Below are 12,462 nucleotides of genomic sequence, written 5' to 3' on the forward strand. Positions count from 1 at the left end.
GGTCCTTGGCGGGCACCGGCTGCCTCATTGGACAGGAGTTAGGGGTTTTACACTCTTCTTCGGTGTGCAGTGGAGGGGGGGGGAAGAGCACGGTCAAAGAATAGAGAAGGCGAGGCTGGCCAGCCTCTGAGTCCCCTCCTCCGTATCCTGCAGCCCAAAACTCCGGTCGAGCCTCTTCCCGGGGCTTCCGGGTTGCCTAGCAACTCGCACGCCTGGACGCTCCAGGGCTAAGCAGCAGGGTGTCGCCCTCAGGAGGCAGATCCGGCGCGCCAGCCACAGGGGACACGTGGACTCACTGGATCGGGCCGCGCAGGGGCGGGGCCGACGGCTCCCGGGGACGGTGAGAGGCTGTGCGCCTGCGCGGCTGGCCGAGGGGCGGGTCGGGCGTACGGAGAAAAAGCGTCTGGGGGACGGCAGCTGGCAAGGTTCATCCAGAAGTGCTTCGCGACTGCGTCAGGGATTATCAGGGTGAGCGAACCGGCGGGCGGGAGGCCTGACCCTTGGAGCAGAGGTCGGTCGGTGGCTCCCGGGCCTGGGACTCGGGATGGGAGGCCAGGGCGGCGGGGTGGAGGATGCCGACCGTCCGGGCACAGTGGGACCTGTGGCCCACGGCGGCCGCCTGTCTTCCGAGAGGGTTTCGGGGCCAGACGTGTCTGGCTGGCGGAGTCCCGCGCTGCTGTTTTCGCTCACCCCATTCCCGGTCGTCTAAGTGTCTGGCTGTAGGGCCAGCTGTGTGGACTTGTCACGTACCCCGGCTGGCCTAGAAGCACGAGGGCCACAGGCGTTACTCCATCTGCCCCTGGCTCCCCATCTGCCCCTGGCTCCCCCATCTTCCTCGGGGCAGACCCACAGGTCCTGTTGTCTCGGCGGGGTTGGCTAGGTTGAGCCTGGGAGGTTAGGAAGACCAGGGATGCTCGTTTCTCTTGTTTTCCTTTTCTGGGGGCATGGCACCTCCATCCACACATGTGCCCAAACCAGAGGCCTAGGCATCAATCTCACCTACACTCGTCAAATACATTGAACCCATTCAGAACTCTCACTTTTCCAGACACCTTGCCTTCGCAATCAGCTCCTCTTTCTGCTCCGTTGATATTTACTGATACTCTTCCACGTGTCCAATACAGGGAGCTAGAGACACCCTCTTGAAACAAATCTCTTATGCTCCTCCACCCTGCCCCATTCCCTGGTTCTTCTGTGGATTCTCTTTGCCCTTCTAACCCTTCCACAGGGCCTGCCATACCTGTGTGACTCACTGTCTTTGAACTTTACTCAAGACCTGTCCCTCAACTGAATATTCTGCAGCTACATTGGACCCAAGTCATTTCTGAGTTTAGGCGTTTACCGCCATATGTTCTGTCTATGAGGGGAATACATCGTTTTTGGTTGAAATATTTCTTCTCATGCTTTCTGTGGATGGGGGTTTATGTGATACCCCTTGAGTGCCTCTTTAGTGGTCTCTGTTTTGTATTAAGCTGTCATCTATGAGAGAGGAGTCCACCTGTTCTCACAGCCCTCACAGTTCTGCTCTTCCTATGTTACTAGGCTGTTAGTTAAAGGGTAGCATGCTTTTCCTGGAATCCCCCAATGAACAGATGGATCAAACTATTAAACACCAGATTGTTCAGGACAAATTCTCAACCTCAGCCCAGGTAAAGGTTTCTTTAACTGGGAGACTTATGGTTGGTTTTACTTCAAGAGCATGGAGACAACCAGGACTAGTGAATTTTCATTGGCATTGGCTCTGGGTACAGGATAGATATCTGGGTGTTGTCAAATGTGAAAATTCCTAAGAGCCTCTGACTTAGAAAAAGGCTGCCAACAGCTGCTAGGAGGAAAGCTCACTCCCTGATAGGAATAATGACACAATGGGAGGAGAGGGTGGGCCAGGCCCTTCCCAGGAGCAGGCCATGCTCCAAACAGAGAGCTCGGCCTAAGACCAGGGCCTCGGAGATGAAGTACTGTGCCACATCTCACCTTATTCTAACCACATTGTCCCAGGCCAGCTCAGCATTGGTACACAAATGAGAGGAAAAAGATACATAGGAAGGAAGAAACAGACAAGGAAGCAAAGGGTGTTATCTGCAAGAGTCTTTGGGTTATGTCTGAGCTGGACCTAGAAGGAATGACCAGACACAGTGGCAACAGAGACCTCCGGAGCAGCGAGAGGAACCTTGTTGGAGTCAAGGCTCTGAGGGGGCCAGCATTGCTCTGTCAGACTCAGGCTGCTCCTTGCGATGAACGTGATGGCATGGATTTTGTCTCCAGCCCCCTGGATGCGAGGGTGATCTGGTTGCAGCAGATCATACCCCACGGAACCAGGGTTAGTGGGGATGGTCTGTTGGGCTTAGCAATATCCTTTTCCTCTTTCGTTGCTGTGTGCGTCTCTCCCAGAGTTTCTCATTCTGTTGAAGATGACCTTCTCCAGGGGCTGAGGAACAGTCTTTCAGTCAAGAATATATAAGCAGTTATGCTAACCTATAAGTAAACTATTTATAGAAGAAATAAGAGAGTCAAATTTCAAGACTCCAGGCCCATCAAAAGGAATCATGGGAGTCAGCCTGTTTTTAAAGATTTATTTATTTAATGTATGTGAGTACACTGTGGCTTCCTTCAAATACAACAGACGAGGGCATCAGGTCCCATTACAGATGGCTGTGAGCCACCATGTGGTTGCTGGGACTTGAACTCAGGACCTCTGGGAGAGCAGTCAGTGCTCTTAACCACTGAGCCATCTCTCCAGCCCCGTCAGCCTGTTTTTAGAAAAGGAAAATCAGTCTCCCTGAGTTGGATTTTTCTCCAGCTTGGCTTATGCCATGTCCTGAGGCCAGTGAACCAGCCAGGGAGCCCTTGGGGCTTATCTCCCAGGCTGTGTGCCCATGGCCTTGAACTGCATGGCCTGATGCAACGTGTTCTGGGCAGCCAGGATGTAGTACTCTGTTTCCTTTAGACCAGGAACAGTTTAATCTGACAAGTGGCGGTCACTGCCTCTCGCCATTCGAGGTGCTTTGTGGATCTTCCTTCCCATCTCCCGGGTCTGGTATTCCTTGTGCTTTCATGGTTGGGAATTTGCTGTGGCAAGCTCAGTGGTTCTGGGCTTTTATGCTGTGTCCACACAGTCCCTGTGTTTATTAACCAGTTGGTCAATGTCCTGTATTAAATCAATTGAAAACATCCCATAGTACACATCGCAGCTGGAGCCAACCGTGTTGCTAGAGGAAAGGGCGTCATGGATTCGGTGACCACTCAACTCTTTGTCTAGTAGACAGCTAGCTCCAGGGTTCTCCCCTCAATTATACTGACGTCAGAATGTTGCTGCTGGCTACAGGCCTTGCCTCTTGATATATGAGTAGAGAGCAAGTAAACAACACTTGAAAGCAATGTGGCCTTCACACACACACTCAGGCACGTTGCCCCTTCCTCAACATGCACATATTTAAAAAAAAAAAAAAATCTGGCTTCGTATCTGTGGTTATCCCTCTAGTCCACCAAGGCACACAAGCTGCGAACCGGTAGTCTATACCAGTCAGGTGCCCTATACTGAGAATGTCTTCCTATTCTAGTCTGGAAGCCAGGAACCAGATACCCTAGAAGAACATGTAAGGCAGACTCGGGCCTTGCTAGGAGTTGGGCCTGGTGGGACATCTCTGCATCCCAGCACTTGGGAAGTAAATGTTGATGTTTAAGCCACTGTGAGTTAGAGTGACAGCCTGTTTTAAAACGGTAACACAACGAAAAGCCAGGGGGATAAAAAGTGAGCTGTCCTGAGAAGACACTGAAGGTGACTGAGTCTGAAGGGCTGGGGAAGATGGATCCCTTTCTGCTCCTTCCTACCCCAAACTCTAAGATGTGGGCTCAGAACAAGTTCTGCTCTGGCCTGGGTTAAGTGAATTCAGCATCGTAGACACTAGGAGGAATAACGTGAGAACTTGTAGCCCTGGCAAGGACTAGATGCTTACTTCTAAGTCGGAAGTGTGGTTTCTGACTCTCTTGACTTTTCTGGAGATAAGAATGAGCTAGAAATTGCCATTTAGTGTTAGAGAAGAATTATGGGAGAGATTATATGCATATATGGAAAAATTGTTTATAGTAGAATTATGGGAGGGGTTATATGCATATATGGGAAATCATTTATAGTAGGTGTTTGGTGGGTTTTGGCTTGGTTGTTTTGTTTTTATTACCCACCAGCCCAGTGGGTAAACTGCATGTAGCTTAAAGACTGGAGTTCAGATTCCCAGCACCCACATAAATGCCGGACATGCGTGGCGGCTGCCAATAGTCTCAGTGCTTGAGGAGGAGAGAGAGACAGAGATGAGGGTTAGAGGCAAGGTCACCAGCTGGATTAGCTGAGTCAGCTAGCTTGTGGTTCAGTGAGAGACCCTGCCTCAATGTATAAAGTAGAGAACAACTGAGGAAGGCACCTGAAGTCAACATGGCTTCCACACATGCAGACCAGGCTGGCCCCAAATTCACAGAGATTGACCTGCCCCAAGTGCTGGGTTTAAAGGGTTGTTCCACCACATTCAGTTAGACTAGACATTTAGAAATAGTGGATAAGGATAAGTGAAAGAATCACAATCACTCTTAATCTTTCAAATTCAATACTATTTTGCATCAGTGAATTATGGGTAGACGTACTGCCTGCTTTTTTCATTTAATCTTTATTAGAAGCCTGGTGCAGAATGATAAAATTGAATAATGACATTGCACAGTAGTCAGGCTAGATACTGCTTTTTAGCGCCCTGAAAATTATCCCTCTGTGATGGTTTGTATATGCTCGGGCCAGGGAGTGACACTATTAGAAGCTGTGTCCCTGTTCGAGCAGGTGTGTCACTGTGGGTGTGGGCTTTAATACCCTCATCCTAGCTGCCTGGAGTCTTCCACTAGCAGCCTTCAGATGAAGATACAGAACTCTCAGCTCTGCCTGCACCATGCCTGCCTAGATGTTGCCATGCTCCTACCTTAATGATGATGGACCGAACCTCTGAACCTGTAAGCCAGCCCCAGCTAAATGTTGTCTTTTATAAGACTTGCCTTGGTCATGGTGTCAGTTCACAGCAGTAAAACCCTAACTGAGCCATAAGTTGGCACCAGGGACAGGGGTATTGATGGGTAGGCCTGCCCATGCTTTTGTTTGGAAGAATGTGGATTTGGGAACTTTGGATTTGGAAAGCAGTGGAATGCTTTAAATCGGGCTTAATAGGTCATCCTAGTAGGAATTTGGAAGACTTGTTGCTGAGAGTAATTTGATCTGTGCTGACCTGGCATAAGAGGTTTCAGTGGAGAATTTTGCCCTTGTCTGCCTGAGGCTAAGGTGAAGAGACTCAGATTAATTGCATTGACAAAGGAAGTCTCAGAGACTTTGTTCTCTGGTTAAGTCTCATGAAGAGCATTTTGAGTAAGCATAGCAAGCTGAAAAAGGAAAAATACAAAATAAATAGTTCAAGTATTAAAGGGGCACCAGGAAGTGAAATGGAGCTGGATCCTGTGTTCAAGGAGATAACAAATTAAGGGAGTGGGACTTTGGGACAAGATCCTACCAAGGTAAGTTTAGATGCAGGCATGGCAGTACACACCTTTAATCACAGGAGATAAAAGCCAAACAAGGCCAGCCTGGGAAAGAGCAAGTTCTAGGTGAAGAAAAGCTTAAGTCCAGGAATGGCGTTACACATCTTTAATCCCAGGAGACAGCCATGCAGATCTCTTGAGTTCAAGGTCAATCCTCAGGGCAACATCCAATGCAGCCAGGCTTAGGCAGTGAGGGAGTTAGAGAAGAGGAAGCTGGTGGTAATGTAATAGAACAAGGGGCCATGTTCCAGCTTGCGAGCAGCAGAACTGGACAACTTGGACATGTGGCTCTGGCTTTCTAGGAGAAGGAGACTACTGGGACAGTTGGTGCTAGTTAACTGGAGCTAAGGAATTAGAGGTGATTAAGAGGAGGAGACCAGCAGCACTGAGGTGAAATCTTCGGGAAGTGTTTTCTGAGACACAAGCTGTGTTCCAGAGGTAGCCAAGGTTGTACCTCACACTGCAACTGTAAGAGTCACCCAGGTGACTGGTTTTGAAGGGGTCATGAAGAGCAGCTGAGGCTGGGCACTGTGAGAGGCCATGGAAGGCCATTGGTGAAGGTGCAGCCTCAGTTGCATTTGAGGGCTCAAGACTGAAGGTGTCATGTAAAGGAGCTGAGGCCTGGCACCATGAAGAGCGCCTATGAGAGACTATCGGGGAAGCATAGTTGCTACAGAAGACCCCAGTGTATTGGAGATGCCAGGACCATGGGACGATCACCAAGAACAGCAGCAGCAGTGGAATGGATCAACCTGAGCTTAAAGGGCAGAGCTGGAGAAGTAATGCCAGCCATTTGGAGGAGCCCAGAAGATCATGTGTGGATCCAGACATTGAAACAAGCTGTGACATTGAAGTTGCCTTGAAGACCCCAAGATGTTCGAGGTGCCAGAGCCATAGGATATCTCCTGAGGAAGGCTGCTAACAGGGAGTGAAAACAGCCCAGGAGAAAGAAGTTTGTTACCGTCAACAAAGATGAAAAAGGAGTTGGAGATCTGAAGCCCACTTCAGTGTCAGACATGGAGATGCAGAGTTCAGAGTTTGCCCAGCTGGTTTCCTATCTTGCTTTGGGGATTACAGTTAAGTGATTGGATGAATCTCAGAAGAGACTTTGAACTTTGACTTAGTTTCGAAACATCGTTGAAACTGCTGTAGACTATGGGGACTCTGGAAGTTGGACTAAATGTATTTTGCATTGTGCTATGTTAAGTATGGCCCCTATACGTTTGAACAAGTCTATGGGGGCCAGGCAGTGGAATGTGATGATTTATATATCCTTGGGCTAGGGAGAGGCACTATTAGGAGGTGTAGCCTTGTTGGAGTAGGTGTGTCACTGTGGGTGTGGGCTTAAAGACTGATCCTAGCTGCCCAGAAGTGAGTCCTCCACTAGCGGCCTTCAGATGAAGATGTAGAACTCAGGTCTGCCTGCACCATTCCTGCCTGGATGCTGCCATGTTCCTGCCTTAATGACACTGGACTGAACCTCTGAACCTGTAAGCCAGCTCCAATTAAATGCTGTCCTTATGAGACTTGCCTTGGTCATGGTGTTGGTTTACAGCAGTAACACCCTCCCAGTGGTTGCTGATCTTTTCATAGGGACAGATGATGGGGGATGGGCAAAATAGGTTGGGGAAATCTTTGCAAATGTCACAGGATGGCATACTCTCTCTGAGTACATTCTCTGAGAACATTCAGGATACCCATCCTAAAAGGGCCACAGATCTCTGCTTTCCAGTCCTTGGCACCCGGAGAAGACAGCAGCTTCAGAGCTGTCTGAGTTTAGGGCGAGCTATGGAGGGATCTGGAAATTAAGCTTTATCTTCACTGGTGAAAGTTTGGGGTCTTGCTACTGTTAGTCATGGCAGGATTGTCTCTGCCTTTTGAGATGAGGACAGCAGGCCATATTTGTGGTCCTCAGCTGTCTTCCACTTTCCAGTTTGCGTTGTGTCTCTAATCAGCCCAGAAGGGGCAGCCAGCAGTTAACTACAGTACCTCTGATGTGGTGTGAGTTGCTCTTCAGGAGCTCGCGGCAGCTGAGTTGTTTTGTCTTAATTGCAAGTGCACTGAGATGTAGCATGAGTGTCTCTGTAGCTTTCTTTCCAGTGTTCTCAGTATGGTTAAGTTTGAGACCCTCTCAGGACCCTGGCAGGTGGACAAGGTGAGGATGGTGGCCTCCTCTCCACCTCACGGCTTTGAGGTCAATGTGTCCAATGTGTCCAGCGTGGGTTCCCTCAGCTTCCATGCTCCTTCTCTAGCCCGCCTCACTTCATCGCTTCCCATCAAAGCTGAGTCCACCTGAAGCCATGCCAGCCTGTGACCTCATCTCTAGTCATGCCTTGTCAGTTGCTCCCCAGGAAGTGTCGGCCTCTTGGCTCATCGTGTTCCTGCTGGCTCAGCACCTGCCTCCCTGCCTGCACTTGCTCCCCTCAGCTGCCGTTGTTGTCCAGGCCTGGCTGAAGCGTCACTGGGTCTGTCAGCCTTCACCCAAGGAGATTCTTCAGAACTCCAAAGGGTTGATTTTTGCTGTTCAGAAACCCCTCATTCTGCTTTTGATGCACTCCAGTAGGAAGTGTTTCTCTCTGTGGTCTGCTGGCTTATACAGAACTAGTCTTTGGGTCCTTGTATGCTCTTGGATGACTGCTCCGCCCTCTGACATGAACAGTGTGGACCTGTGCTGTCCAGTCCCGTGATGTTAAACAGTCAAGCTGTGCAGAACTGACACCCCCCCCCCTTTCCTTTTTTGGAGACAGGGTTTCTCTGTGTAGTCTTGGCTGTCCTGGTAGTAACTCTGTAGACCAGGCCTCGAGCTAGAAGATGTTGCCTGCCTTTGCCTCCACCTCCCAACTGCTGGGATTAAAGGTATGCACCAGCCCCCCAGGCTGACTTCTCTGGTACTGGGAGTGGAGCCCAGCACCTGGTGCATGAACAGGTCCACCGATCTCCAGCTCCAGGCCCACAGCTGAGCTCAGGCCTAGTTCACAGTGCTCTCTGATCTGCAGCCTCAGGCCTCCTGGATTCCCAGAAGTATCGTCAGCCCTCGGAAGGAACATAGCTCTGGTGCTGTGTCTTCACCTTTTGTGTTTCCCACCACCTAGGTACTGGAAGCATGGTGTCCCTGCAGCTGCTCAGAGGTCCCTTCCTGTGTGTTCTGCTCTGGGTCTTTTGTGTTCCTGGTGCCAGGGCCCAGGAGCATGGGGCTGGTGTCCACCATGGCAGCGTGGGCCTGGACAAGAGCACAGTGCACGACCAAGAGTACGTATTCAGTTGGGCCAGGGTCCTCGTCCCCATCATCTTCAGCTATAGCTCACAGGACGCCTCACCCACTCTCCTTCCTGTCGATTCATTGGGCTCCTGAACAGTTTCAATGTTCAGCATTATCCCTCGGGACTCCTGGTCGTAAGGTACCTGTCGTCGTCATCTAAACGCAGTGAGCTGTTTGTTAGAATTCAGACTTCCTCCTTCACCCCTTGCCCACCCAACACACGTAGTCACGGAATCCAGACTATGATTATGGTGTCCTGATTTTGGCAAGACTCTTTTTAGTGCCACATTCGAACACTGAGTCTTTCCTGGCCATTAAGCTTCCCATTGGCTTTGTTATACTCTTTTTGTCTGAGACAGGGTCTCAGTAGGTACCCTGGCCAGTCTGGAACTTGCTATATAGAACCCTTGAACTCTCAGAGGTCCATCTGCCTCTGTCTCCCCAGTAGTGGGATTAAAGGCGTGGGCTACTATGCCTGTCTTAGTCTTTATTTTTTTTTTTTTAAAGATTTATTCATTTATTATATATAAATACACTGTAGCTGTCTTCAGATACACCAGAAGAGGGCATCAGATCTCTTTACAGATGGTTGTGAGCCACCATGTGGTTGCTGGGAATTGAACTCAGGACCTCTGGAAGAGCAGTCGGTGCGCTTAACCGCTGAGCCATCTCTCCAGCCCCTTAGTCTTTATTTAAAGTGGTAGTTCAAACATATTCAGAGCAGTAAAGAAAAGGCGTCTCAGTCCCACCCACCGGGCGGCTGGCTGTGCTGTGGCTGCCCCTCTGGTGGCCCTGGCTGTGAGCTGTGTTCTTGACTGGACTGTTTCAAAGCCCTTGTAAGTTTTGACATAGTCTAACTATTGGCTTTCAGGCACATTATGGAACATCTGGAAGGTGTCATCAACCAGCCAGAGGCTGAGATGTCCCCACAGGAACTACAGCTCCATTATTTCAAAATGCATGATTATGATGGCAACAGTTTGCTTGATGGCTTAGAGCTCTCGACGGCCATCACTCACGTGCACAAGGAGGTAGGTCAGGGGCTTCAGGTGGCAGTATCTGGGTGGGTTGGTGCCCACGTTGGTGGCCTGCGCTGTGCTCCTGCCTCAGCAGAGCTGCTGAGCATCTTTCCCGTCAGCATTCGCCGGACCCCATGTCCCACCCCACCCTTCCCCAGAGAGGGAGGCTGAGCCTGGTTGGCCCAAGGCTGGAGTTTGAGGGTCACAGTGTAGAGCACAGGCAAGAGGTCATTTCATCTGAGAAGACGGGTGGCTCCAGGACCAAGGGACAGAGCTTTGGCAGTAGTGGGGGGTTGTGTCATACTATGAGGTGCTTCCTGCTGTCCAAAGGCATGGTCGGGTAGAGATGCCTTGGGCTCCATGTTGGCCTGAGTCAGCAGGGGCAGACACTTACTCCTCTGCCTGGTGGAGGTGAGGAGGGGATGCAAGAGGTGAGAGGCCAAGGAAGAGCTGGTTGCCACGGGACTGGCCAGAGCTTTGTCACCTCCTCCAGCAGCCTCTAGAGTGGGCAGTGATTTCTCTTCAGCTGCGTTTGCCTCCTCTTGTTTTGACCCCGAGGTGTTCAGTATGTCACTGTTCCCATTTTCTTAGGCAAATCGTGCAGAGCCTGTGGCGTAGTCAGGCAGTGAGCTCTGTTAGGATGAGCGTAGAGGTCTCAGACTCTGACAAACAGTTCTTTCAGTGTCTAAAAAATAGTATAAACAGTAATTCTTTAAAGGAGAAAGGCAAGGGCCTGTTCTCATTGCTTCTTCCTGTAACTGGCGTATGTGGTTTCTCTTTTGGACTTAGATGAATTGAATCTGGATTCCTAGAAGCAGCTCGCACTACCTTGAAGGCTCCTAAAGTAGCCCTTTAGGCAGTTGCTAATGTCCTCTGTAATTCTGCCCCTCACTGTCTCGTGTACCTCTTGGCAGGAGGGGAGTGAGCAGGCCCCACCCATGAGCGAGGACGAGCTCATCAGCATCATAGACGGCGTCCTGAGAGACGATGACAAGAACAACGACGGCTACATCGATTATGCGGAGTTCGCCAAGTCGCTGCAGTAGGCGGCTGGCCCTTTCCTGTGCACACGTGACCCTTGCTAATGTGATGGACATTCTGGTAATGAGAAGCAGCTTATTTCTGTCTGCTGCTGCAGCGCTGGTAAAGCCTGTGGCAGTCTGTTAGACTGGGGGAGGAGGAAGCCACAAGGAATACGGAGAGAAGTGGGGCAGTGTCCTTACGTGCGTTTAAACCTGTTGGACAAGAGCTCAAACCTTCCGAAGGGTGGTGGGGTATCCCAAGCTCCCAGGAACCTGAGTCTAGAAGCCACTCTAACTTCTTGATGTTATTTCATGCTACCTGAAAAGTAAAGACAGTCTGCTTTGCCAAGTGGACACTTCAGTGACGGTGGAGGGAGAGCCGAAAGCCGCATGTCTTCCCAGTTGGGTTCTGCTCTGGGCAGATGTGGTCAGTATGCTGTTCCCCAGGCATACAGCATCACGTCCTAAAGCCACAGCAGGAGAAGAATGTCACCCACGGAGTCCACCAGACGCAGAGTGAAGACTCCTTACCCACTGGCATTATGGAAGCGAGCACCACTGGCCTGAATACTTAGCCTTTTCAGATCTTCAGTATCTTACACAACTACTGCCACACCCTGTGCTCTGTCACCAGCCCGAGAGAAACCTTGAATTGGGTGTGCTCTCCGCTCACCGCCCACCGTTTGAGCTCCCTGACCTTGTGTTTTATCCTTGCTCCCAGGGCTCCCTTCATGGCTTATGAACTATTAACTTGGTATCGCAGGTTTAAACTGTCAGCTGCTCTAGCCTAAGTCAGACCAGAAAAGATCAGTCACTAAGGGTGGTGGCTAACCTCATCCAAGTTTTGAAGGAATGTTTTTAAAATTACCTCTTTGAGCCTGAATATGATAATTCTTTTAATTTCAGGGAAGAGCAGAAAAGGAAGCGCAGTAGTAGCTGAAAGAGAAGCAGCCATAGGTCGTACTTTGCGTTGTGAAACGTCATAGACTTACTGTAAACGAATCCAGAATGATGGTGGGATCAGAAAAAAACTGAATCAAATTTGCTTTACGATGTATAGAGACTTATTTTCTTTATTAAAGTATTCTTGTAAGAAAACTTACGTATTTGTAAAACAGTTTTCTGTGTCAAGTATTTGTGCAATCGGAGCTGACTTGTAAACTATTCTTGTAAGATCTCATTATTTTGAAAGATTTATATAATGAACTCTGACTATCTGACAATAAAATGGATGAAAAAGTAAGGAGCCCTTGACTTTGTCCCCCAACAAAACCGTTGCCTACACCACATGGAGTCTGGGTCAGTACCAGAATTTATATCCACCTTTCTCCCAGAAGCTGTGACATAGTTCACCGGACCCTGCTCTGTTTTGCAGGGAGGATTCTCTGTTCAGAGTCTCTTTCCCCTTTAGCATTTTTTTTTTTAATCCTTCTGAATGAACTTTTGACTCTTACTCCTCCAGCCAGATTCTGGTTGTGACAGTACTCTGGGGTGGGCAAACACACTGACTTACTCAGTTATGGATCACGTTATTGGAGTGCCCCCGGTCTGAGTGTCAGAGCAGTCTCTGTGGCGTTTGGAAAAGGACACGCTTCCC

The 12,462-nt window shown here is 49.8% G+C and overlaps 1 protein-coding gene across 1 annotated transcript; it reads left to right on the forward strand.

The window, feature by feature from the left end:
- The first annotated feature begins 368 nt into the window (after positions 1 to 368).
- Positions 369 to 12,108, forward strand: Mcfd2 (multiple coagulation factor deficiency 2, ER cargo receptor complex subunit). Its single transcript, XM_032908719.1, has 4 exons — positions 369 to 468; positions 8,658 to 8,814; positions 9,696 to 9,855; positions 10,758 to 12,108. Exons 2-4 carry the CDS (start codon positions 8,669 to 8,671, stop codon positions 10,887 to 10,889), a joined length of 438 nt encoding a protein of 145 aa, XP_032764610.1. The 5' UTR covers positions 369 to 468; positions 8,658 to 8,668; the 3' UTR covers positions 10,890 to 12,108.
- The last annotated feature ends 354 nt before the right edge of the window (positions 12,109 to 12,462 follow it).

The sequence above is a fragment of the Rattus rattus genome, chromosome 7 (genome assembly GCF_011064425.1).
Source record: "Rattus rattus isolate New Zealand chromosome 7, Rrattus_CSIRO_v1, whole genome shotgun sequence".
NCBI classification, from domain to species: domain Eukaryota; kingdom Metazoa; phylum Chordata; class Mammalia; order Rodentia; family Muridae; genus Rattus; species Rattus rattus.

Coding starts and splice junctions, on each gene's coding strand:
- Mcfd2 (XM_032908719.1), top strand. CDS start 8,669: ATGGTGTCCCTGCAGCTGCTCAGAGGTCCCTTCCTGTGTGTTCTGCTC. Junction 8,815..9,695: donor AGCACAGTGCACGACCAAGA/GTACGTATTCAG, acceptor ATTGGCTTTCAG/GCACATTATGGAACATCTGG. Junction 9,856..10,757: donor TCACTCACGTGCACAAGGAG/GTAGGTCAGGGG, acceptor ACCTCTTGGCAG/GAGGGGAGTGAGCAGGCCCC.